This window comes from Pelodiscus sinensis, chromosome 2 (genome assembly GCF_049634645.1).
Source record: "Pelodiscus sinensis isolate JC-2024 chromosome 2, ASM4963464v1, whole genome shotgun sequence".
Classification (NCBI taxonomy): Eukaryota; Metazoa; Chordata; order Testudines; family Trionychidae; genus Pelodiscus; species Pelodiscus sinensis.
Window position 1 is genome coordinate 40,355,388 of NC_134712.1, and position 27,740 is coordinate 40,383,127.

General features: G+C 43.3%; 1 protein-coding gene across 4 annotated transcripts in view; it reads right to left on the minus strand.

Moving 5' to 3' along the window:
• Positions 1-3,299: 3,299 nt before the first annotated feature.
• The window catches only part of ESRP1 (epithelial splicing regulatory protein 1), a 61,603-nt gene continuing 37,162 nt past the window's right edge, over positions 3,300-27,740 (minus strand). For 3 of the 4 annotated variants that reach the window (XM_075920380.1, XM_075920379.1, XM_075920378.1), the window contains exons 13-15: positions 26,848-27,016; positions 5,275-5,383; positions 3,300-3,932 (exon numbers count right to left, since the gene is read on the minus strand). In XM_075920380.1, the coding sequence (XP_075776495.1) occupies positions 5,293-5,383; positions 26,848-27,016 (260 nt within the window). In that variant the 3' untranslated portion in view covers positions 3,300-3,932; positions 5,275-5,292. Of the gene's footprint in view, positions 3,933-5,274; positions 5,384-22,426; positions 23,809-26,847; positions 27,017-27,740 lie in introns of those variants that run through there. The other variant, XM_075920381.1, reaches the window with a different exon arrangement.

Here is a 27,740-nt window from a genome sequence, read left to right on the forward strand (position 1 = left end):
GCACTAAGTGACGCAAGATGGGATGAAGATGGACAGCCCTTGGTGGGTAAAGAATAGGTTAGGAACTACTTAGAAAAGCTAAATGTACACAAATCCGTGGGTCTGGACTTAACGCATCCGAGAGTACTGAGGGAGTTGGCAAATGTCATTGAGGAGCCTTTGGCCATTATCTTTGAAAACTCGTGGAGATCAGGAGAGATCCCGGATGACTAGAAAGGCAAGTGTAGTGCCCATCTTCAAAAAAGGGAAGGACGACGATCCAGGGAACTATAGGCCGGTCAGTCTTACCTCGGTTCCTGGAAAAATCATGGAAGGGATCCTTAAGGAATCCATTTTGAGGCACTTGAAAGAGAGGGAAGTGATCAGGAATAGTCAGCATGGATTCATGAAGGGCAGGTCATGCCTGAACAATCTGATTAGCTTCTATGATGAGGTAACTGGTTCTGTGGACGTGGGAAAGTCAGTAGATGTCATATACCTTGACTTTAGCAAGGCTTTTGATACGGTCTCCCACAATATTCTTGCCAGCAAGTTATGGGAATGTGGATTGGAAAAATGGACGGTAAGATGGATAGAAAGTAGGCTAGAAGGCCAGGCCCAGCGGGTAGTGCTTAATGGCTCGATGTCAGGATGGCGGTCCATTTCTAGCGGAGTGCCCCAAGGTTCAGTTCTACAACCAGTTTTGTTCAATATCTTTATTAATGACCTGGATTAGGGGATGGATTGCACCCTCAGCAAGGTTGCAGATGACACTAAGTTAGGGGGAGAGGCAGATGCGCGTGAGGGCAGAGATAGGGTAGAGTGACAGACAAATTGGAGGATTGGGCCACAAGAAATCTGATGAGGTTCAAGAAGGACAAGTGCAGAGTCCTGCACTTGGGATGGAGGAATACCAGGCATTGTTACAGGCTGGGGACCATCCAGCTAATTCTGCAGAAAGGGACCTGGGGATTACAGTGGATGAGAAGCTGGATATGAGTCAACAGTGTGCCCTTGTAGCCAAGAAAGCTAATGGCATATTAGGTTGCATTAAGAGGAGCATTGCCAGCAGATCCAGAGATGTCATTATTCCCCTTTATTCAGCTCTGGTGAGGCCACTTCTGGAGTACTGTGTTCAGTTCTAGGCCCCCCCACTACAAAAAGGATGTGGCCACATTGGAGAGGGTCCAGCGGAAGGTAACCAAAATGATTAGGGGGCTGGAGCATATGACTTTTGAGGAGAAGCTGAGGGAGTAGGGTCTGTTTAGTCTGCAGATGTGAAGAGTGAGAGGGGAATTTGATAGCAGCCTTCAACTTCCTGAAGGGAGGTTCCAAAGAGGACAGAGAGAGGCTGTTTTCAGTCATGATAGATGGCAGAATAAGGAGCAATGGTCTCGAGTTGCGGTGGGAGAGGTCCAGGTTGGATATTAGGAAAAACTATTTCACTAGGAGAGTGATGAAGCACTGGAATGGGTTACCTAGGGAAGTAGTGGAGTCTCCGTCCTTCGAGGTGTTTAAGTCTCAGCTTGACAAAGCTCTGGCCAGGCTGATTTAGTTGGGATTGGTCCTGCCTAGAGCAGGGGGCTGGACTTGATGAACTTCTGAGGTCTTTTCCAGCTCTCTAGTTCTGTGATTCTAGGCTACAGAACACCCTCATTCTTATCCCTCACTGTACCTGCTTTAAGTGCCACTACATGAAACAGTGAACCACACCCCTAGAGAGGTCAGTTACATTAGCACTTATATGGAATTGATCATCTGGATGGGAACTGTAGAAAGCTCTGATATTACCTGCAGAGCCATTACAAGACTGTTCACAAGCCACAGATTCATGTTTTCTAATTCCACCCAAAAATCTTAAAAATTCAGTGGTGATCCACTTGTGTCAAGATTGCCTGATAACATGAATGATTAGAATCCGATCCTGCTTCCACAGATATCATTGAGTTTTGGCATTGATAGCCAGGGGAGCAGGATATCCAGGGGAGCAAGACTGGTTCCAATTTACTGTGGAAAAAGTGAACAGAGTACAGTATAATGCAAATGTTTCTAGATTTGCTCACAGCCGGACATTTCTAAAAGGTTTGGTTTCTAAGATGCTCAACTTTTTGATAGCCATGTAGTGTTGGTTCACTCAGGCAGACCTATATTAATCTAGAATGAAACTTTAGTTGTGAAATTTCAGTTCAAGATTGGTTTCTTGGAAAGGAAAATAATGAAATCATTTCTGAATTCAGTTTCCAGAACACAAGTGATTCTCTCCCACTTTTCCTGCACATTATATCTGGTAAAAAAACAAAACAAAAGGAAATACTTAACAGTAACTTAAACCATGAGTTAGGTCATCCAGTTGATAAATCCTTGAAAACAGGGATCTAGGAAGAAAGTGATGTAATGTTTAACTACAGCAGTTCTAAGTGTTGCTTTAATAAGTGAACTTAGTTTTAACTGTAAAATATCAGTAACACATCTCATTTATTACTGAAGGCAGAGACATCTTCATAGATCATGGGGGAAATATTACATTGTGGACTTTTGATCCTCTTGAATTGACTCTTCCTTTCCAAATATTCCCTTACACAAAGCAAGTTCAGTCAGATATTTTAGCTTCATGTTTTCCTCTACTCTTCACCCCCTCCATACACATAACTTTTACATTTTGTATACATCTATTTTTCTAATTTAAATTGAGCAAACAAGATTCCAAGAGCTTCCAATATGAAGCTCTAGAATTGTGCTTTCTAGACAATGGAAAGCTGTTCATTCAAAACACAGCACAACAACATAGTCTCTTTGTTGGCATCAGATCACCACAACTTTCACACCACTTATGTAAACTAGGTAAGAACAGATGACCTGGAGGAAAGAGTTGCCATCTTCCATTGCCAGTTTAAGACAGCCAGGCCTCCAAATTGATTTTAGTACTTCTAATTGAGTCTTGCAATTGCTCATGAATATGAGAACTTCTCTTGGACAAAGTCATTTAACACACACCATTCAAATAATCTGTAAGGCTATGGCTACACTTATTTTTTCCACAAGAGGCAATGCAAATGAAGCACAGATTAGCATTTTCTTGCACTTCATTTGCATACTAAATGCTAATTCACGCTTCATTTGCATTGCCTCTTCCGGAAAAACTCCATGTCTACAAAGCCTAAGAGTAGGATGGGGAGATCAGAAACAGGACTGATGCAGTTAGCCTGTCAGTTGAGGCTAACTGCATCCACCTTTTCATTTCTGTTGCAGTCTGATTTCAGAATATCTCCCATTATACTCTGTAAAATTCATTTAAACATACATTACACATAAGCAACGTACAAGATGAAAGAAAGCATTTAATGTTTTACATCTCATGTATTTTACAAAGTTACAGTAATTTTCAGATAATCCATTTTACATTCATAACCATTTCTGCACTGTGTAGAGTAATCCAAGGTAGAATCTATCAAAGCATACAGAGGTTTTTTTGCACAGAATAGTCAAATATGTACAAGACAAGAAACAATGTTTTATAAAAATGTTGAATGCACAATGAATGGTCTTTATATATAATTTAAAACTTTAAACTGTGCAAATTAGATAAAAAACTTGGGTTTATGGGATGTTTCAAACATACTTTTACATACTAACATAATGTCCTGAATCGACGAAGTTTAGATTAAACTATAAATTCTATTAATGTGAAAAGCATTTTAATACTTTCTGTAAAGACAAAAATCAGGACTTGTGATCGCTGCACTTGTGCTCTTAGTGACGGGCTCAGTGGCTCGAGTGACAATTTGTGTGCATGAGTCTTTGTGGAGTTTGTGTATTTTGTTTTTAAAAACTATATACAGGTCAATATGATGATTTCCAGCTGGCTTGACCAATAGAAGAACTAGGAATGTAATCAAATGATCTCCAATTGTCTCACTGTAGTAGTTCACAAACATCAGAAAACTGGGAGGAATCTGTATGAAATACACAATGAATTTAAATGTTATTAGCACAATGGGTTTTGTTCTACTTTTATTCATTGTTTCCTTAACTTGCAGGCTATTATTTCTTTCAATAAAATGAATAATTACAATAATGAGCAGTGAAAATGAATTTTTGGAAAACTCCATATCATGCATACTACTTTGTATGTAAAGACTATGGCTTTTTACTAGGAAAAAAAAAAAAGCTAAAACTGAAGTCCCAGTTTATTCAACAAAACAAAATCCCTAGGTTATCAGACCATTACACTGGGCTTTAGCAACCCAACTAACAAATGAATTGTATGGGTAAACCTTAACTAGTTTAAAGGTTTCATTTTGTTTAAAATGGTAGTGGTATATTCTGCGCTAAAGTCAAAGAGAAAAGTTATAGTAAATGAAGATTTACATACAGGAATTAATTATGCCCATGGGATATTCCTCTTTTATGCAAATGGAAAGGGCAGATTAAAAAGTGCATCTCTTGGGGCTGGGACAATCACTTTTTCCCTGATTGTATCTAGTTTAAAAAAAAAAAAATCAAATCCCAGCTGGCATCGGAGAACATGTTTAAATAAGTGCTCTGTCCTACAACTAGCGCACATGCCAAAGTAGGTACGTTGTTCCTTAAATTAAACAATGTGTTCAACTTGCATTTTCCTGCACTACTACTACTTTTCAGCTGAGTTCATCCACTGAGAGTTCCCGTAGCAGAGCATCAAACAAGCCAGACCTCAGAGACACTGAACTGGTCTGATCCACCAACTATTCTACTTCCTTACTTTTGTGAGCTACCAAATATACAAGCAATGGTTTGCTTTGGTTTTGCAATTATATGCATACAGATGTTGGAAATTAAATTCAGGCACAACCCAGAGGTAAAGTCAATGAGGCAGAGTACCATTTTCTACCACTTCCCAGCACTGCCAAATTAATATTATACCTTAAGATGCAACTTTAAGATTAAGATTCTTTTCTTTATAGGAGGAGATGGTGTTTTTCCTAAGTCTTCACCCCTCACTTTGTTCCTAAAATTAATTACTCCAGCACCACTGGCAGTGCACTGTGGTTTTCGGAGAACTGGGATGTAGATTGCCTACACCACAAGTGCCAGTTGGGGGTAAAAAATGCCTTAAACCAGCAAGTGTTGTCAGGGAACCTTGTAACTTGGTGACATTACATGTTCTGTCAAGATTACAAAGACAAAGTGCAATTATCAAAGGAGGAGATTACATCAACAGCTGGCAAGATCCTTATAGAAATCAGGAATCAAAGGCAGTTAACTCCAATAGTAATTTGACATTGTAAGTAATATCTTGGGGTCTTTTATCCTTACCGTCTCTTCTAAGGAAGTTTAACTGCTGGGACCTTTAAAGGCAAATCCACTCTTTGGACACTGTCCTGGCCGTGCCATTTGTGTGTACAAGTCCATCCTCTGCTGCATGCTAGAATGCAAGTTAAGATGCACATGATCAGAAAAACGGCACAAATTTTCAAACAACCAGGAAAAGGCAGTCAACATTTTTGCTAAACACCAGGCATGTTTCAGACTACAGATTCACAAATCTGAGTTTTTGTAATGTTCCTGTCACCATGATTTCAGTGCAAAAAAACAACTCAGCAACAGCAGTGATGCTGCAGAATCATCCTCACCTAATAATTCAGACTAAAATAAACAGCTTATTAAATAAGATTGGTCAGTTGTGACCCGTCTCAAATAAAAGGGTTGGACTATCTTAAAAGAATGGTCGTCAGAAGACAACGAAAACCATTTACCTATCAACAAATGGAATACAAAGTTAATGTGCTGGACACCACGAGGCTAGCAGATATGATTCAGCAACATACACTTGCTTTCAGCGTTCTTGGAAACAAAAATGTTGAAAATTTGGCCAGTAGGTGGAGCCTCACAAGCTGTTCACCACCTTTATTGAAGCATGTATTAACAAATCTCCATACTGAGAGAAACTAAAGCTAGCACCGTCTTGTCCCTCCTCCTTCCTCTAGTAAAGACTATATGTAAATTAAAAAATGAAAGACATTACAAAAATTTCCCACCATAGACATCTCTGCTTGTGTCACAAATCAGCCCCACTCATTTGCTCTGCCCAGTAATACTTGTCTAACATCCATTTGTACTTGTGAACCTGACAAAGTGGACATTCATACTTTCTTTCACTACCCTTATTGCAAGAAGTCCTCCTGAAAGCCAAGTCATAAAACCTACCAAGACCTCCATAAAAAAAAACAACAACCACCCAACACTACACCAAAAACCAAAACAAACCCAAACCTCTCCTCACATTTCACTTTTACCTACAAGAAAGCTGCTGGCAGGGATTATCAATCATTGGTTTATACCAGGAGTGGGGAACCTTTTTTGGGTCAGGGGCCGCTGACCCTCAGAAAAATCAGTTGGAGGCTGCACACAAGAAGCAACCCCCCCCCAAAAACCCCACAACCACCCCCCCCACTGATGTGGCCCCACATATTCCCAGAGTCTAGAGGGGCCCAGCCTAGTTGAGTTTGGATGCTCCAGCCCTTGAGTGAAGCAGCAGAAGGTCTGGAGCACCTCAGGGGCCGGATCCAGGCAACCCAGGTCTGAGGTTTATACCTGGGTTTATACACTTAGAAAAATCATGACTCAAACCCGCAAAGTTACACACACACACAAACTTGTCTCTGGAACCATATATTTCCCTCGTTGTTACCCTTCTTCCTCTATTTCTTTTGAGTATTTTACCAGCACAACTTTTCTTACTTTAGGGCACCTGGTAATTTCTTGTCCGTATGGAGCACTAAAAGTGAATTATTCAGCAGGGAAGGCACTCAAACCACTACTGAATCAGCAGAGAAGATCTATAAAAGGATATAAAATGCACACACAGGGTGATACTTTATGGGAGAAGGATCTTCAAAAGGTTTCACCAAGCAAGTTGGTACTAGATTAGAAGTTACAGTACTGCACAGATATGGGGACTGGAAGAGGAGTAGTAAGAAGTAGGTCAATCTCATGACGACTAAGGGTTAAATATGCTTTTTGCAAAAAAGTTATTCATATCCCAGAGCTTCACATCCGGAAAGCTGGGATATTAAGTTGGTAGCTTCTCAGCACCATGTTGTGCATCTCAGCATGTCTACCTTCATATGTAGCCCATTTCTAGGTCTTTGCTATCCAGTGAAAGAGTTATTGAACAGCTCATCTGAGAAGGTATCAGAATGATTTTGTTCTAGTAATCAAGTATAAGAACTAAAGAAGGATGGCCAGTATTTCAGTTTAGAATCATATGCTATGTAAGCATGTTAAATTTTGATTAATCAGCTAATCGAGCAACTGAATTCCATCAACTACAGTTAGTCGATAAGGGGGAGCTTGCTATCATGCTACGCCTCTCCCTTTGAAATATACAAGAGCTGCCTGTACATTTCCAAAGGAGAGACTCAGCAGATTCCGGTGCCAGTGGGGACCAAAGCGGTCTTCCCACTGGCACAGGTTCCCTTCTGTGCCTTTCCCTTTGAAAAGGCAAAGAGCTGCCTGTGGCTCTTGTACATTTCAAAGGGAGAGCAGCAGCAGGTGGGACCAGCGCACTGTTTCAATCCCTGCTCATGCCGTTTCCGCACTGCCCTCCATCTCCCCTGCTCCTCTGCAGAGACAGTGCTGGGGGAAGTTGCCTTTTAAGCCTGCTTCCTCCAGCACTGGCCCGACCCAACTTCCCATCCTCCCTTTGCTGCCTCTTTCTGACAGAGGGCAGCAAGGGGGGGGGGGGGGGGGGAGTGATTAGTTGAGCTCCTACTCGACTACCTGATAAACAAATGTTTATAAGGCAGTCGACCAGTCCCTTACATCCCTATATGGTACCTATATTAATTTGTAATCCCAGTCTCAAGAATCAAGTATTTAGTTTTGCATGGGTATCCTGGAAAGGGATCAGAAAAATCAGGTTAACCAGGCCATTCAGCAGATAAAACCTCCCTCCCCCATTGTGTATAGTGCTATGTAAATCCCAGATATTATTTCCTGTCTGACTGAAGTACTCCAAACTGGATCATTCTGTTATCACAACCAGGGGCGGATGAGAGTGCCGCGGGGCCCAGGGCAGTGCCGCGGGCAGCAAAATTTCACGGGGCCCCCCCTTTTGAAACAGTGCATGCGCAGGACCTCGGGAAGCGCGGGGCCCGGGGCAGCCGCCCCGCTCGCCCTGCCCTAAATCCGCCGCTGGTCACAACAAACTTACAGGAGCAGGCAGCTGGCTCATGCAGTCAGATGCTGCTCTCAAGGAATACTGTATAGCTTACATGAAATAATGTTATTTAAAAGGAGAAGTTTAAAACCATGACACTTAGTTAAGGTATTTATGAGGAAGTAAAGAGCAATCCTTCCTTCCTTCACCCACAACATTTCACTACCCCTTTATGTTTTCTTCCTCTGCCACATTTAGCAAGAGCCATTAATGACACATGGTATTTCATTAGATCTTTGTGTTCTGATTTAGCAATTCTTACAATATTCTTTCTGCACTAAAGAAGCCATCTATGAAATTCAAGGTTGCATTTATGTCCACACCACTGCAACCTAATCTGTATAAAAGCTTCAGGAGGTAGCTGAGATAGTCTGTAACTGGAAAAGCTTAACACACAACAAATAGTCTTGCAGCACCATGGAGACTAACAAAACACGTAGATGGTATCATGAGCTTTCCTGGGCACAACTCACTTCTGAAGAAATATTAAATGCACAAGTGAGTAATAAGATTATTAAACTATTGAGTTCTCTTCATCCTGGTAGAATCTGCATACAAATAGAACATGTCGTCTCCTTCTTTCCTCTTTAAAGTTTGACAGAAAATAGCATAGAGCTGTGACGGCGCGTTGGGGTCCCCCGCCTCCTGCACCCCCGTAATGGCACGAACAGACTCCACCAGCCTGTAGAATAGAGGTGGTTTATTGCTTCTTCAGGATACAGCACAGATGTCATTAGGTTACAGGGCAGGCCTAGGATGCCTCAGCCCCCCTTGATATGGGAGGGAGGGTCATGGCTTCTAAACTCCCCAGCCTGTTGCTGAGGCTGTTTCCTCCATCCTCCCTGACAGAAACTAACTCACTCTCCTCCAGCCCTGCCCCCCAGCCAGGGCAGCATTCACCTTCCTTTGTTCCTCTCCATGAGGGTTAGCTGGTCGGACCTGTTGAGAGATTCCTTTGCATAATGACACATCCCTGTCCTTCTGGGCTGTGATACCGGCGGCAGCCAGTGGGGTTACCACAGACCCACAGAAACCAGCAAGTTACCCCCCACTATGTCACAAGAGCACAATAGGTTTTCTGGTTTTTCCCCCTGAAAAACTAAACCATAAGCTACAGTTTTGCTGTAAAGGGGGTGTGCTTTTTTACATCAAAATCGCTCTCTAAAAATCCTACTGGGGACAAAGTACAGATAATTTTTACATTGCCTAGTCATGGTAAAACTACCTATGTTTTTTGTCTCAGCTATCTCACTTTAAAATCCTAGTGATCTCACTTACCTCCTGCCCCCCACCCTTCCCCCCACAGTGAAGACACAGCCCAGAACTTAACTAAGGAAAGTAGTAGAGAGTTCTGTGTTGTCCAATTAGTTCTGAAGCAGTAGCTACTGCTATAGCAAGCTAGCCACACTCAGTGGGCCAAATAGCCATATGTGGCTAGTGTGTTGGACACCACTGGTTTACGCTGACTGTAGTTTACTGAGCCAGTTCTTTCTCAGGCTGAATCTATGCTACAGGTGTTACAGTGGTATAGCTACCATGTCATAGCTCTGCCATTAGTCAGTAATGTAGATCAGTGTTTCTTAAACGGTGTTCTGTGGCACACTAGTGTTATGCGAGCCAGTTGGAGGTGTACTGCAACCTCTTCCTTTTTTTTTCCGGCATGTTTTTTCTTTTCCCGGTGGCTGATGGAAGCTCGGTCGGGATATGCGGCAATTAAAGGGGCCATGACCACATTTCCCTCGGATTTTTTTCTTTTTTTTGCTCAATCCAAAACCTTGGTGTTCCACATTAAAAAAAATTGTTTGGTGTTCCATGGTCTTAAAAAGTTTAAGAAACACTGGTGTAGATGCTTCTTCCCACTGTTATTGAGCACCATGTACTCAAGCAGCAATAGCTACTTCAGTAGAAGCATTCACCTGTCAACATAGCTACATTTATACCAGGGCTTAGGTTAGCATTAGCTACAGCCTTACTGGGATGCAAATAAGACTTTGGCTAAGGTTTGGGTCTCATCTACATGGGAAAGTTTAACCGATTAACACATAGTTTTATACCAGTACAAGTCCCTGTGTAGACACCTCAAGAAAAAGTATACATTTTCCTATCTAAACATGTCCTTTGCCATCCCCTAAACATAGTGGTAACAAATGCACACCCTCAGCTCAGCTGGACCTAAAGTTGACAAGTTCCCAAACAAGAAAAGCCTCATCTTAAAAAAGCCTGCAGCACAAGAGTGCTTAGAATCAGGATGGAGTCTCTCCACTGATGTAGACTTTAGTAAGGCATTTGACATGGTCTCGTGTGATCTTATCAATAAACTAGGGAAATACAACCTAGAGGGGCTACTATAAAGGTGGGTGCATGACTGGCTGAATAACCACTCTCAGAGAGTAGTTATTAATGGTTCACAATCATGCTGGAAAGGCATAACAAGTGGGGTTCCACAGGTGTCTGTTTTGGGGCCGGTTCTGTTCAATATCTTCATCAATGAATTATATGATGGCATAGAGAGTATGCTTATTAAGTTTGTAGATTATACCAAGCTGGGAGGGGTTGCAAGTGCTTTGGAGAATAGGGTCAAAATTCAAAATGATTTGGACAAACTAGAGAAATGGTCTGAGGTAAACAGGATAAAGTTTAATAAGGACAAACGCAAAGTACTCCACTTGGGAAGGAACAATAAATCAATCAGTTGCACACATACAGAATGGGAAGTGATAGTCTAGGAAGGAGTATTGCTGAAAGGGATTTAGGGGTCATAATGGACAAGTCAAATGTGAATCAACAGTATGACACTGTTGCAAAAAACCAAATGCGATTCTGGGATGCATTAATAGGAGTGTTATGAATAAGACATGAGAAGTCATTCTTCCGCTCTACTCTGCTGATTAGGCCTCAATTGGAATATCATGTCCAGTTCTGGGCACCACATTTCAAGAAAGATGTGGAGAAATTGGAGAAGGTCCAGAGAAGAGCAACAAAAATGATTAAAGGTCTAGAAAACATGAGCTATGATGAAAGAATGGAAGAACTGGGCTTGTTTAGTTCAGAAAAAGAGAAGACAGAGGTGGACATGATAGTCTTCAAATATCTAAAAGGGGGTTAATAAGGAAGAGGGAGAAACATTATTCTTTTTGGCCTCGGAGGATAGGACAAGAAGCAATGGGCTTAAAATTGCAGCAAGGGATGTTTAGGTTGGACATCAGGAAAAAGCTTCCTGCCTGTCAGGGTGGTTAAACCATGAAATAAACTGTCTAGGGGGGGTTGTGGAATCTTCATCACTGGAAATATTTAAGAGCAGGCAGGGCTGAATTAAGGCATGGGCTAGCTGGGCAGGTGCCTGGGGCGCAAACCTATGGGGAGGTGCCTGATGGCAGCTGTAAGGAGTGCTGTACGCCTGCCCTGGGCTGTGCGCCAGCGGCGGTAGCCGGACTGGGCTGGGCCAGTCATGTGCATCCTGCTGCTGCCAGTTTCACATACCCTCCCCATACACCGGGTGGGGGCGAGGCCGCGCATGAGCCCTCCCCTAACTCAGGGTGCAAATGAACTTTCTGCCCAGAGTGCCGGAATGGCACGGTTTGGCCCTGAGAGCAGGTTAGACAGACACCTGTCAGGGATGATCAAGACAGTGCTTGGTCCTGCCGTGAGGACTTAAGGGACAGCGCATTTACCTGGAGAGCACAGGGTGGTATGAGTTCAAGTCCTGGGAGCAGCTGGACAGCCAACACAGGCTGCCCCAGGGTTGGGCCAGGCTCCTGCATTAGGAAGGCAAGGTAAGGGACTCCCCCAAAGGACTCGATGTTTGAGGTCCCTTCCGGTTCTAGTGTTCTATGATTCTATGTAGGAGGAGAAGGAGCAGGAACAAGTATTTGCATGTTTAGGTTGAGGTAGAAAGGTATGTAGCAATATAACATTCTTAACATACACCTACAATTACGTTATGCAAGAAGGTCTTAAGACTAGCTTTCTACAATAAGAGAGGCAGCACCTTATACACTAAGCTGCAGTACAGACAGCTACCAAGGGGCTTGCACAAAAATCTGATTTATGGAAAGCTCTCAGTTTAACCTGAAGATGCTTTTCAAGTCACTAATACAAGAACTGAAGAGCAGAAGGTACCATCTCCGAGGGAGTTTGGGAGCAAGATGCAGCCTCTGTGCTGGGGGTTTGGGCAAAGGCTCTGGCTGGGTAGTGCTTAGCTCAGGAGCTTTCGAAAAGTGAGTGCCCTGTCCCGGCCCGCTAGCAGTGGCGCTTAGAAGGGGCTAGGTGTGTCTGCATGCTGCCCCTGCCTGCAGGCACTGCCACGCAGCTCCCACTGGCTACAGCTCCCATTGGCCAGGAACAACAGAGTCAGCACAAGGAGACACCTTGCCCACTACCCGAGGCTACAGGGATATGTTGGCTACTCCTGGGAGTGGCGTAGAGCCAGGGCAGGTAGGAAGCCTGCCTTAGCCTCACTGTACTGCTGGACTTTTAGTGTGCCAGAGGCACTGGAAGGGAAGGAGGGGACAAATTGATTAAGGAGGCCTACGGACCCCCAGGGTACTCTTAGGAACTCCCAGGGGACTGCAGACCCCATTTTGAGAAATGCTGATATAGCACATTCCCTCTTCAATGATCCCGAAAGCTCAAGCCATGTACACCATTTAGGGTTACCAAGTTTCCTTTGAATTTTTAAACCATCATCCCTTTGTTATGGTTCCAAAATCTACTCTTTCAGAGGACTAAATGGTTTCTCTATCATTTGAGCTAACGTAAGGACAGACTGTTGTCATATCACAGCACCAATAGCAATATGTGCACATGTTTGGCTTGCAATAAAAATTCCAAGTGCAATTTCCGTAAGCACTCACTACTGAAATGCAGCTTTATGGTATGAAAAAACACCAATATGCTTAAAACTGTAAAACTACCATCAGCATTTGATACACAGTCATACACCACTTTCAGCTTAGAACAAGAAGTGAATTTCATGTAGGCATAATGAAGTTGCCGAAGTTAACATTTGTCTGAAACACTTGTGTTAATACTCTACACTCACAAAATTTGCCTCAAGAACATTAAGTATATATTTTTCTATCCAAACAGGAACAGTTATAGCAACATTTTGGAAAGATGGTTGACTTAATAGAAAACTGTACAAACTATTTTGAACAGTCATTACTATGGCACAGCAAAGTTTTCTACAATTACTTCAGCTTTGCAAGCAGGTTATTTATAACTTTTGGAATTGGCCCCAATATTAGTTTCTACCTTAGCTGACCATCACATTTAGCATTTTACCTGCAGCGCAGGACAAGCCAGACTAGTCCCCCATTTCTTAGGGATTTGCTCTCAAATACAGATCAGAGATAATCTAGCAAATGGATTTTGATAGCAAGTGATGCTTTTGGAATCAAGCTCTTTCCAATAAACCGTACAACCATCTTTTTGGACTTCCATTTCAATAAAGATACTGACACAAGACTGTTCTCCACAACTGACCCTTTTTCTATGTTTTTGACTATAGCTTATCGACCACATCAACTTCCCTTCTGAAACATTGCACAGTCATTAGGAACTAATGTGCCATCCACAGGAGCAGCCCGAGGCCGGCTACAGCAGCTGGCCCCCTAGGCGAGGCAGCGCAATCGGCGCCCCTGCCTGCATGGCCATCAATGGCTGTGACATCATCATGGGGTGCCCTGGCGCGTCATCATTGGGCGCCCGGGCCAGAGGCGCCCTAGGCAGCTGCCTAGCTCACCTAGGCTCATGGGCCACTCCTGGCCATCCATGTTTGTTAAACATTTCCTAGTTAATGAAATGTCAAGGCATCATCCAATAGACACTACATCTCCCATTATTGTTCAGTGTGTTACTACTAACCCTCTGTATAAAAATAATAGAATTGAAAAATAAAAAAAAGTGACAGGAATGGACCCCAAAGTATGTGTCTGCATTTACTTTGGGAATACTCAGCTTTGAATAATTTCTGGAACTCTAGCAGTCTGCCATTGTGGAAAATGTAGAGAAGGCTGGGCATTCCTGGGTGCTTCTTGGAAGGTACATCGAACTGTGGTTGGAGAAAGTCTTCTCTAGAGGCTAAAATATGCCAATTGGCATATAACCTGCATTTCTAGCTCCCAGTTACAGTACTTGCTCCCCAGCCTCTCAAATCCTTCAGCGGTTTTCTTAAGAAGTTTCAAATAAGGCTAACTTCGTAATCACCATGACCAGTATCAGTCACAAGTGCCTGTATTTTGCCATCACTGCTATCTATGCAGGGATGTAACAAGGGCAGGGCAAGCAGAGCACTCACCCCAAGTGTATCATGATCAGGAATGCAAAGATGCAATAAATAAAAATAAGCTGCAAAAGTAAAGAGTGCGACGTGCTAATCTAAGGAGTGGGGGCACATAATTAATACTTTGCCTCAGGTGCAAAAATACCTAGTTACAGCGCTGCTGCTATGTAACATTTAGTGTTACACTGCAAGATGTGCAAATTTCAGACTATTACAGAATTACAGCACACAAGGTGACAGATGCATCATCTATTTTAAAATCCAAAACCAACTACCACCTCGTGCTGAATGATGCAATTTAGACAGCAGCTATGGGCTTCGTCATAAGTCAGTTTTCTCCACTGAATATTCAGATTGGTCTGGATGCCCTTTTAGATTAATATAAATGTACTTTGCACTTACAACTCCTTTCAAGAATCTCATTTTTATACTTTTCACTGCAAATTTAGACCAGTATTAGCCAGGTTCTAGAGATTAGCAAAATTAGAAGAGATTAATTCCTTTCCCCTCGCCCCCAAAGGAAACTAGTAAGTCCCATATGAAGTCAGTGGCAAAACGTGGATCTCTCCTTAAGAGCAAGGGCATCCTTCCTCCATGAATATCTACTGGAAGAACATTTGTTCTTTATCATCAATACTTTGCTAGTGTGCAGAATAAGACCTGGGTCTCATGCTGGCTGCTACACAAACACAAGATATAGTCTGCAAAATACTAGTTTAGTAATTAAATGCTTCTGAAGATTATTGACATCTTATAGTTCCTCCTCACTATTCCATTCCCTAGAAGGGTCAACAAGTTTATGGGAAGCACCATAGCTACCATACTCTTTTACATGCTCCACTTCAACAGGAAATTCTGTGAATTAATTTCTTGCACTGCAGGTACCAAGAGTGACCCTGACTTTTTCAGCTCAAAAGACACCAATTGTGACAGTAAAAATGTCATCAACTCATGATTTCTACTCCTGCTAACGACATGTCAGTCCTTGTACATTAGCCTCTCATCACTTAGCATTTGGTTTAAAAGAAAACTCCAGTAACAAGCAGGTTCTTACCCTCTTTGATGCCAACCACTAGAAAGAGACATCATGCTGTCCACGATAGTCTATGAAGCATGCTCATAAATAAGTAACTACAACCCTTGGATGCTTGTGTTTTCCTCACACTAGCATAAGTTTATAACCATCATCCAGCTTTTTTAAATAAACACATTGCTTCCTGAGTTGAAAATGAATTCAACAGCTAGGTGTATTTGCTCTTATTTTAGTTAGCAGCACAATAATTTACAAGGCAAAAAGTTCTCGCTGTCTGAGAAGTTACATTTAAAACATAGCTCTGATTAAGATTGAGCGCTTTAAGAAGAACTTTGCTCTAATGCTGTTTTGATCTTTTTAAACTGACTCTAATCTAACACCAGTGTGTATGCCAAGGAGAAACTGGGGGGAAGGGGACAGGAAAGAAGAAGATCGTGTCCCTTTAAGCAATAGAATTTATACATGGTATGAATGAATCCCCACAGCAGGTGGTATAAAATGTTTTAAGTGGGGCTTTCTTTTTCTCTAGGCACCAGTATGCTGAAAAAGTTACAAATACATTCATTGTCTATTCAGAATTAAATGGAACAAGCCACCCTCTTAATCCTATTACTCCCAAGCTTTTGAAAAGAATGAGAGCAGACAGAGCTAGAGCCTGTTGACTGGCTGTCAAGCCAAGCTGTTGAGATACAATTACCTGTCAAGTTAATTACACCCCAGATAGCTTATTCTCCCTCTAACCACTTGATTAAACAAAAGACAGAACTATGTAGCACTTTAAAGACTAACAAGATGGTTTATTAGGTGATGAGCTTTTGTGGGCCAGACCCACTTCCTCAGATCAATATGTGGAAGAAAATCTGCACAATCATATATACCAAAGTGATACAATAAAAAAAAATGAACACGTGAAATTGACAAGTCAAATTTTAGAACAGAGTGAGGGTGAGGGGAGAAGGTTTGTTTCTGTGAGGTAATAACATAGGGGTGATAATAGGGGAAGTTTCTGTGAGGGAATGACATTAGGGGTGATAACTGGAGAAGCTATCTTTGTAATGGGTGAGAGAATTAGAGTCTGTTTAAACCTGAGAGATCCATTTCCTGGACACCAGAGTACAAATCACCAATGGTATAGTAGACACCACTCTACAGAAAACCCACTGACTCCTACAGTTACCTACATGCCTCCAGCTCCCATCCAGGACACACCATACGATCCATCGTCTATAGCCAAACCCTTAGATACAATTGCATCTGCTCTAATCCCACTGACAGAGACCAGAAACTTCAGGATCTCTATCAAGCATATTTAAACCTCAATTACCCACCCGGAGAAATAAAAAAACAAATTAAAAGAGCCGAATACCCAGACTAATACCCAGAAACCATCTACTTCAAGACAGACCCAGGAAAACCAACAATAGGATACCACTTATCATCACCTATAGCCCCCAACTTAAACCCGTCCAATGCATTGTTAATAAACTACAACCTATACTGGAACAGGATACTACACTCCGAGAGGCTCTGGGAGACAGACCCATAGTCTCCTATAGACAACTACCTAACCTCAGGATGATTCTTACCAACAGCCACAGGACATACCACACTAATACCAATCCTGGAACTTTCCCTTGCAACAAACCCTGGTGCCAGCTTGGTCCACATATTTACTCTGCTGACACCATTATTGGACCTAACCATGCCACTTACAAGATCAAGAACACATATTCCTATTCATCCAGAAATATCATTTATGCCATCATGTGCCTGAAGTGTCCGTCTGCTCTGTACATTGGACAAACGTCTCAGACACTACGCCAAAGAATCAATGCACACAAAACAGACAGACTCTCTCAGAGAGAAAGCTGTTGCTTGCCATTTCAGCCAGACTGATCATTCCCTCAATGACCTTAAAACATGCATATTGCTTCAAAGAGACTTTAACTCCAGACTTCAACAAGAAGCTTCAGAATTATCATTCATGCTTAAATTTGACACTTTATGTATGGGTTTAAACAAAGACTCTAATTATCTCACCCATTACAAAGATAGCTTACCCTATTATCACCCCAATGTCATTACCTCACAGAAACTAACCTTCCCCCCTCACCCCCACTCTGTTCTAAAATTGGATTTGTCAATTTCACGTGTTCATTTTTTTGATTGTATCACTTTGGTATATATGGTTGTGCCGATTTTCTTCCACATGTTGATCCGAGGAAGTGGGTCTGGCCCACGAAAGCTCATTACCTAATAAACCATCTTATTAGTCTTTAAAGTGCTACATAGATCTGTCTTTTGTTTCAGCTACACCAGACTAACACGGCTGCATCTCTATCACTATTTAACACTTGATTAGATACTTTAAGGCCTTGTCTACACTATACAGTCTTGTTTACAAAACTCAGGTTTTGTGGACAAAATAGTGGAGGTGTAATGTGCAACAAGGCTCCTCCCACTGATTTAACTTCCCTGCTACACCAGCATAATAAAACCTCAACAAGTGGCATAGACAAAGTTAAGAGCAACAGAATCAGTGTAGATACTGCACTTGCTTGTTACCCTAAAGTGGCCTCCAGGAGATGTCCCACAATGCCCATCATGACCACTCTGATAAGCAATTTCTATCCCTCTGCCTTGGAGCCAGACACAAACATGCACCCTTCCAAGTCCCAGGAGTTTTTGAAAACCCACTTCATGGTGAGCTGTCCATGCTGAGCAAACAGGATCAGCTGACCATGCTGGCTTTCTGCAGCAAACAGGCTCCCACATGGAGAACACAGGAATTGCTGAATCTGTTGGGTCTGTGGAGAGAGCTGGTTGTACAGTTGCAGCTCCATTCCAGTCATGGGAATTTTATTCATGGCATGGTGAGAAGAGGCACATGAGAGACACATGGCCATGCCATAAGCAAGGAGCAGAGGCAGGCCAACCATCTCTGTTGAGATGTCAAAAATATGCTGCTTCTGCAAGGAGCTGCATGTCATCCCCAGTGGCAACTCTACCACCAAGAGCCTTGTGGATACTTCAGGGGAGTAGAAGCTGCAACCAGTGGAGTCAACTCTGAGGATGACGCAGTGGATGAAGAGGAAGATGTGGAGCAGGTGATATATACAAATTTGGTGGTTTGGAGAGACAGGACCTCTTTTTGACTAATGGAGGTATTTAGCCAGTCTCAGAAGCCCAGGTCTGGAATGCATTAAGGAGGTGAGGGGCTCTGGTAAGCACTCATTTTTCTCTGAAAGTGCACTATTACATGACAGAGATGTCCTTTAATTTTATTACATGATGCACACGTGAGAAGGGACTGAAATTAACACTGGATACCATTTGTACCTGCTTTGCATTCCCCTTTGCAGTTATGCAGTGGAGGCTCTGCAGAAAAGTTGGTTAAGGCACACCAAAATCTCCCAGGAAACCTACCCTACAGATTTCAGGAAACTTTCTTTCAGATACGCTGGAATCCTCTGCTGTTTTTAACCCTGCTGTAGGAAACTTTGCAGCATCAACCAGCAATTGCTTCTGGAGGAACAAAGACAAGCAGCATACAGGCCCATTGCGAAGGTTCACGCATGCAAGAGATGTACCTTTGCATCTTCAGTTACCTTCACTAGTGCTATTCAACTTCAACCATCCCAGTATGTAGAAAATGATGCCCCTCTTCAGAATAGTGTCCCCAAGCACTTGTACTGATCCCCTTTTGAAACCATTCAGACCCTGTCTTATCTTGAATCCTCTTTGCCTGTGGGCCAAATTCACCATATCTAGTGCACTGGCCATGTTGTGTTTTCCAAGGAAAAGAATGAATGATTCAATGCCGAGAGAGAAAAAGAATCAACAGGAAACTACAAACTGAGAGGCAGGAGAGAAGACAGGCTCAGGCATGGATAAGAATGCTCATGGAGGACTCAAGACGTGCTTAGGTCCCTGTCTGCACTGCAGACAGAACTCATGCAGGCTCAACTTGCCCTGCAATCCGTATAACCCCCCCCCCCCCCCATTGCAGTACCCCTTGCACTTCTCAGGAACATTTCCATAACACAGAGCTGTGAAATCTTCACTTCAGTGAGGGCTGCTCACTAACATTTCTTGCAGATACATGACAATACGCAAGCCTAAATTTTTATTAAACAGCACTATGCAAAGACAGTGATTCTTTATTTGTGACCTACAGTTAGTTGCAACAAACTAACTCAGTGGCCACAACCACATTTGCAGAGTACACTTAACACACAGGCAGGAATCTTTACAAGAGAAGTTCAGGGTGGCAAGAAAACAATGCTTGGCTCAATTCACTACTAAAGGCACATTACTGGTACTCATTATCAGAATGATGCTTCAAAAGCATCCTGATTTGAACAGCACCTACTCTGCCCCTCTAATTGTCCTGGTATCTGGCTGCTCAAAATCAGCCCTCAGGTGATTCACAACCATCCACCCCTAAACATGTTTCCCCTTTGCCTTCACAAATATAGTAAACACAGCAGGCAGATATGACCATGGAAGATCTTCCTCACTGAGGTCTAACTTGCCAAAAGGGCAGTACCAACAACCCTTTAACCTTCCAGTCACAGTGTCGGTGGTCATTCTGCACCTGTTGAGCTTGTTGCTGAAGCACTCCTCACTACTATTAAGGTTTCCAGTGGTTGGCTTCATGAGCTACAGGAGTAAGGGGTAGACTGGGTCTCCCAAGATCACTTTGAACATTTCCACAACCCCTATTGGAATCTTCTGGTCTGGAAACAAAGTCCTTGAAGACAGCTTTCTATACAGGCCAGAGCTCCTGAAGACGCATGCTTCTTGTGCCTTCCCTGCCCACCTTAACATTGATATCAGTGAAATGACACTGGTGATCTAGGAGAGCCTACAGCACCACAAAGAGAGGTAGCTTTTTCTGTTTAAGTACTGCACTGAACTATAGTCTGGGGCCAATATTGGGATATGCATGGCACCTATGGTGCTGCACTGCAGCAAAGTCATCCACTGTTTCATGCACATTGCTCAGAGTCACTGTCCTTCGTAGCAGGAGGTGATTAATAGCCCAGCATGCCTGCATCACAGCAACCCCCCATAATGGACTTCATAGCTCCAAGCTTACTCAACTGACCGATAGCCTGCAATTGCCCACGCAGCAATCACCACTTTCCACCCTTCAGAAAACTATTTTTGATAGCTTTGTGCTGCAGGATGGAGGTAAACTCCACACACAGATCATGGAAGGTGGCTTTGCACTTAAAGTTCTGCAGCCACTGCTTGTCATCTCATATCTGCATCACAATCCAATCCCACCACTTGGTAAATGTTTCCCAAGCCCAATAGTGATGGTCCACCGTGTGCAGCTCTCTGCAAAAATGACATTAACCTTGAATTGTTCCTGTCTATGGCACACAGAAGGGCAGGCAGCATGGATTCCTGTTCTAATTTGCAGCCCATTAAATACTGTATGAGCGGCTGTGTGTTCATCACAAGACAGGTGAGCAATGCAAGAGCAGTGCTTTTAGGAAGAGCTGGCAGATGCAAAGTTTATAGGCACAGCTGAAAAACAGGATGTAGTTGGAAACACTTGGAATTATGGAATGGAAAAAACTGCATCATGAAGGTGGTGATCCTGTCTCTTGATGCACTGCAATCCATTCCCAGAATTCTCCATGGGAGAAAGTAATAATTTGCACAGTAACAGCTACCATGATGCACTGCTCTCTGTTGGTGCTATAGCACGAACAGTGGATGCACTCCAGACACTAGGTATGTTGTGCAAACATGCACAAATGCTATAATTACAGTGGTTTATGATCAATGTAACAACTCAATTCTGCAGTAGAGACATGGCTTGAATTCCCCCTCTCTAGCCCACATATTACTTTACATTGACAAGCTTTATTATAAAAACCCCCCACTATAGCTGGTACATTGAAAAACAGACAGTTGAAACAGTCTCCCTCAGGGGCTAGTAATAAGCACAAGCCAACTTAAAGGTCCAGGGTGGCAAACAGAGTTAAAAAAGCAAAAAGTAAAGGAAAAAGTAGTAGAGCACCACGTCAACGACTGAATCATTCTAGAAATCCTCAACCTGGTCAACACATGTTGAACCTTTTGGTAGCAAATCAAAGAGGCTTTCCTTATTTCCATAAATGCTCACTTACTAGATTTATGGGCCAATGTGTGATTAGCCACGGACTCCTTATTGCTTTTTCACGCACATGCATTTAAATATACAATTTAGCACTGAGGCGACCTACTCCAACTCCATGCACTTAGTTCACATTTCCTGCATTATTTTAAATAATTTTGTTAAAAAGAAAAAAGGCTAAAGCTACTCAATGACACAAAAGTACTTCCTTATTACATCATTTATGAAAAGCAATTGAGTCAAATCTTACACTGCTCTGATAAATGCAGATCCTTCAATATGATGATTTTTAATTGCAACTACCCAAACTACATACATTTGCTAAATGAATAAAGACTTTCCCTAAATATTAGAAGCTATTTAGCTAGTGCCCTTACAGAGCCTATCAAGAGGAAAAAAGTAAGGAGTTAAGAATGTCAAGGTAAAATACTTTGTTGATTTTTTTTTTGCAATAGTGTCACATTTAGTTTCCTAGGAATAGGGTACAACTGTCAAAGATAAGCTATAGGGAAACTTGGGCTTGCTTCTGAGGCTGATCAGTACACGGCATCGTTGAGGATCTACAGGCCCTGAGTCTGAGCAGCTTGCAGTAAGACCCCTGCACCTATATAGAATCTCTTGACTGCAGTGCAGTGGCTCTGCACAGGCAGACCCTTATACGTGCATGGATTGCGCTACAAGATCATGGTTTTTGTTTTTTCCAGAAGGGTTGGTTGTTATGTATGTATCACCAACTCGAAAGAACAGTGATTTTGGTCAGAATTAAGGGTGCTGTATGGTTTTTTTTTTTTTCGGGGGGGAGGGGGAGGGGAAGAGAAGAGCGATAGCTCAGTGGTTTGAGCATTGGCCTGCTAAACCCAGGATTGTGAGTTCAGTCCTTGAGGAGACCATTTAGGTATCTGGGACAAATCTATCAGGGATGGTTTTTTGCCCTACTGTGAGGGCAGGGGACTGGACTTGATGACTTCGCAAGGTCCCTTCCAGTTCTATGAGATGGTAAATCTCCATATATTAGGTTTCTATTATGGAGAAAGATTATTTGTTTTATGTGGCCTGTGCAAGTTTTAAGAGGTGCTTAGCTATTCATTTTTTTCACATTAAGTGGCTGACTTTGATAAGTGACATGATAGGCAAGCGTAGGAAATTTAGCTTTTCAGATGGGCGGGGGGAGGAGAGGAAGCTGGAAAGATAGGACCAGCCTTATGGAAAACCAGCAAGAGAGGACAGTATAGGCTTGGCTGCTGACTGGAGAGCCCTTGAGATAGGAGGAATCAGGACTAGGGTACACCCTGGCCCTGAGCCACTACACAGCAGCTGGCTGAAACTCCTGCAGCCGCCACGTGGCGAGTGGCTGCTGGTGTTTTAAAAACAGCTGCTCCATTGCACTGGCATCAGGGCCTGGGTGATGGGGGCACGGGGAGGGAGAAAAGAAGGGGCCCTAGCTGGTGGGGGGGGAGCACGGAGGGAGGGAAAAGGGGCCCATGGCCATAGCCCAGCCCTCCCTGGTGGCCAGGGGGAGAGCCAGGGTTACTACCCCCCAGTGACAGGGGGTTAGCAAGCACAGCAAGCAGGGGGCGCAGCCCCCTAGTTTCTCAATAGAATTTCATTCAGTAACAAAGTCAGTCCAAGACAACATCTGTGCAGTTTAAAAACAAATATATTAAAACCATAATGGATCGGCACTTAAGAGGAAAGAACATAAACGTCCATTTTATCTATACATACAACAATCATGATTCTTGCAATTCAGTGTACGAGAAGTGTGGTTGTCCTTAATGTTCTCCAGATGAAGTGGTAGGAGTTAAAGGACGTGGCCCCTTACACCACGTGGAACACTTGTGTACGTGTGTGTAGGGAAATGCAGTACTGTAGTTCTCTGAACTATCAAGGGAGGAGAGCCCATGACTGTTGAATCTGTAGGACAAGAGTCTGCAGCATTTGTTTGCATTGCTGGAGAAGCTCTGCTATGTTCTGGTTGCATCTGACTTTCCTTCGGAGTTTCCTGGGCCTTCCTACAGGGTGCTTACTGTTTTCACCCTCCCGGCCCCCTGCCCATGAACTGATGCAGCACTGATTTGCAGAACGGCACATTCAGTGAGATCCTAAGCCCTCTGCTTCTTCTGGCTCAGACATTCCATGGGAGTGGAGGGGGAACCACTTAAGGCTAGGAACGGCAACATCTGTGGATCACACACAGGTATCGTGGTCAGCAGTGTCACAATAGAAAGTGAAGATTCAGAAATCCCTTCCCTTGCTCCCCAAAAATTTTACACCAGACATTCTTATTGACACTTGTGCTTCAAGGTACTCCCATGAAGTACCACGAGCACTGGTGAGAACAGACAGCCAGGAGTGAGGGAAATGACGAGGGAATTGCTCGGTTTCATGAGCTGTGTGTATAGCGTAATGACACTGACAACAGGCTAAGCTCCCTCTGAGCTGTGCAGCAACCTAACGAAGGCTGCACAAGTACATCTCTCCCCTGGCCCTGGAGCTGCTGTGGCAAGGCGCCTCTCCCAGGTGCTGCTGTGGGGAGAGGGAGGGCTAGGAGCAGTACTCTCTCCTCCCACTATTGCCCCCAGGCAGCCTGCATCCCAAACTCTTCATTCCAGACCCCACTACAGAGCCCACACTGGACTCCCAGCTGGAGTCCTCATTTCTCCTCCCCACCCTCCCAACCTCCCATACCCTCAACACCCCTTATCCCCAGCCATGCCCCAGAGCCTATAAGCTTCACTCTCCACCCCACGCACACATACCAAATCTCTGCCCTCCCACCCACACTCGGAATCCCACCAATCCATGCTTGCCACACATCACCTCCATATTGGGCTTATAAAAAAAAATAATTCCATGAATGCAAGGAAAGAGTTAGAGGGAACATTGACCATAGGCAGTGATGATTTTATCTGACTTCTCTCCGGAGGGTAATACAGAGCACAGATGCTTATATCCTGAAACCACCAAGGAAACAGTGCCATGGCACCTGGCAAAGTTATTATTGTATGCAGTATAGTTGTAGCTATGTCAGTCCCATGAGAGAGACAAAATGTGGTTGAGGTAACATCTTTTATTGGACCAACTTTTATTATTCTATAAAAAAATAAAAAAAATATATGTGAGAGAGAGAGAGAGAGAGAGAGAGAGAGAGAGAGAGAGAGATTCCAAACCACAAAGAAATGTCCTCAGAACGTCACTTTTCCAGATCTGAAGACGACCGCAGTATGGCTTGGAAGTTGGTCTCTCTTACCAACCAATAATTGCCCTGTCTCTCAAATTATTACTGACTGGCATGGGAAAGTATCTTTATCAGAGGAAGAATTAAGGCTGCCATCCTTAAAAACATTCTGGAAAAGACTGCAGATTATCTCAAGTTTCTTTGAGATCACTCAGGTGGATTCAAGGGATATCCTAGCGCACATAATAATAATAATAAAATAAAGTTCCACATAGCCCCACTTGTTTAACTCTGCACTTGTTTTGACTGTAGCACTACCTCTTCTACTGTAAGTAAATTAATAGAGTCAACAGCTTTGTCCCGGTAAGTTGAGGGCACCATCATTTTAATGGACAATAAATTTACACACTTACCCAACGTTCCTTCCCCAGCATTGGGTTCACTTGTGCTCTACTGCTGAGACCAAGTGGACTGAGGCAGAGTCTCAAATAGGGCCTGGCTCACGGTGTAGCTGGACCTCCTGGTTTCAAGTGCCCCATCCTCATTCCCCTCTTACACGTCTTCACTGGGGGGGCTTGTAACTTGGGTTTCTAGGAGGTATCCACAATGGTCTGTGGAGTAGTGGTGGGGTCTCCGCCAAGTACGGAATTCAGCTTTGTAAAAGTAGCAAGTCTGTAGTTCGGCACCAGATCGAGCATTGGCCTCGCTGGTCTTCCAATAGCCTGATGTAATTTCTTTGCTTTCACATGGCACTGGTGCCAGTCCCTGTTGTACTACTTCTCCTGCACCTCCCTGCACAAATCATCTGCTCATATATAGCCACCTTCTCTGGATAGTGTGTAGCTGTGTTTGTAAAGCCTCTTCTCACAGGGCCAGGAGATCCAATATCTCTGGTCTACTCCATCCCAATGTATCTCTGGAGTATGTAGCTTGCATGGCCAGCTGGGCAGTTTTACACAACAATAGAGAGCTGCAAGGTGTGCTTGCCAAGCTGGGAAATCTGGTAAAGTCACTCTCAAATATGAGACTTTAAAGCAAAGAGAGACTGTTTGGCTTCTGCAGCCCCTAAGCAGTGGCATTTACCACTCTGCTCACAATGGTAAGTGTCAGGCATTGTGGAACAGCTGCTAGAGGACTGTTAAGGTTGACATAGGCAACCCTTTGCATTTGTGCCGCACTGGCCTCTGTAAACCCACCATGGCTCAATGCTGCTCAAGCGGACGGTGTTACTGTGTCACTGTAATGGGGCACATACATCAGTGGGAGACAAGTTTAGATGTGCCAACCTACTTGTGCATGTTTCTACATGACATGGCATGGCACAAGATGGCATTTGATGATCTAACTTTACATGCCAAGCCTGGTCTATGCTATAATCTCAAGAGTATGAAGTACTTTGCTGTTCCAGTCAGAATGAACTGTTACCTTATATGTGCAAAGTGCACATAAACCCCATTATACCCCACCCACAAGAGACTGGTGTTTGTTTCCCTTAACCAGAAAAAGCTAAACACCATCAGACGAGAGAAACAGGGGATGGAGAAGGGAAAGAACATAAGTCAGTCGACTTGCACGGAAACACTTGGGAATATGTATATAGAACCTTTCCCCAGAAAAGGTTTACAAAAGCCTTTAACTGCACAAAGCCACTGAAAAGCAGTTCTCTCTAGGCTGGAGGGCACCCATCAGAACAAGTTAAGGGAAGGAAGAGGCAAAGTTCTGGTAAAAGACATTAGTGCAAACCTCTAATTCTAAGATGCAAACTATGGGATTCTTACTCACCACAGAAAGCCCCTTAACCAAAAGGACAATTCCTAGGGAGAGGCAACAACAAATCTGCTAAATCATTTAGCAAGTCGCACACTATTCACGTAACCTATATTTTACACACACATTAAAACATGCCACCTGGACCTCCACCTGTGGAGTCTGAAATAACTACCCTGATCAAATACTGAACAGGCTGTTCTCTAAAGCACAAGGCTTGTGAAATCCGTGCATTTGCTGTAAATGGACTTTTGTTCCTGCCTCATTTCCTCACCTGGGATAATACGCCATGTAGTTCATGAAAAGCTGAGAGCCTGCTGGATAGTATGCTGTGGAGGGTTGGAGTGTTTGTGGATTCAAAAGCACAGAGGGTTGATAAAGGGCCGCTTCTGTTGGAATAACTGCTGCAGAAGCTGGGAGTGAGTAGGAAGGAGGAGAAAGACCTAAAGGAATTAAAGGAGGATAGATTAACATGCTTCACAAAATTCCAGCATATTCAGTAAGACAAAGTAAATCTAGGGTCTTTCCAAAATGGAGAAAGCTTCCTCACATTTTTTCCATCTACATAAAGTTATCAGTGTAGAAACGGCAAAACAAAAAAGGTAAGAGATAGTACATAGCAAGCACCTCTTACTCTCAAGGTTGTAGAGAGGCATATGATAAATTGTTCTTCTTGACCAAAGGACAAGACACATAGCTATGGACATAAAGTTGCAGCAAGGGAGATTTAAACCAGACAACAGAAAAAGCTTCTTCAGTGACAGCAATTAAACGCAAGTTGTCTAGGGAGGGTGTGGAATCTTGTTCATTGGAGGTTTTATCAACAGGTTAGACAACACGCAGTCAATCTGTGGCATTCAGAGGCTGTTGTGACGGCCAAAGACTATAATAGGATTCTAAAAAGAACCAAGTTAATAGAGAATAGATCCATCAATGGCCATTATCCAGGATGGGCAGGGATGGTGCCCCTAGCCTCTTTGACAGAAACTGGCTATGGGTGAAGAGGCTGGATCACTTGATTATCTGTTCTGTTCATTCCCTCTGGGGCACCAGGCACTGGCCACTATTGGAAGATAGGATACTGTGCTAGATGGACCTCTGCTCTAACTCAATATGGCCATTATTATTTTCTCAAACACCTGTAGAGATGGTCTTAGTCATGCCTCA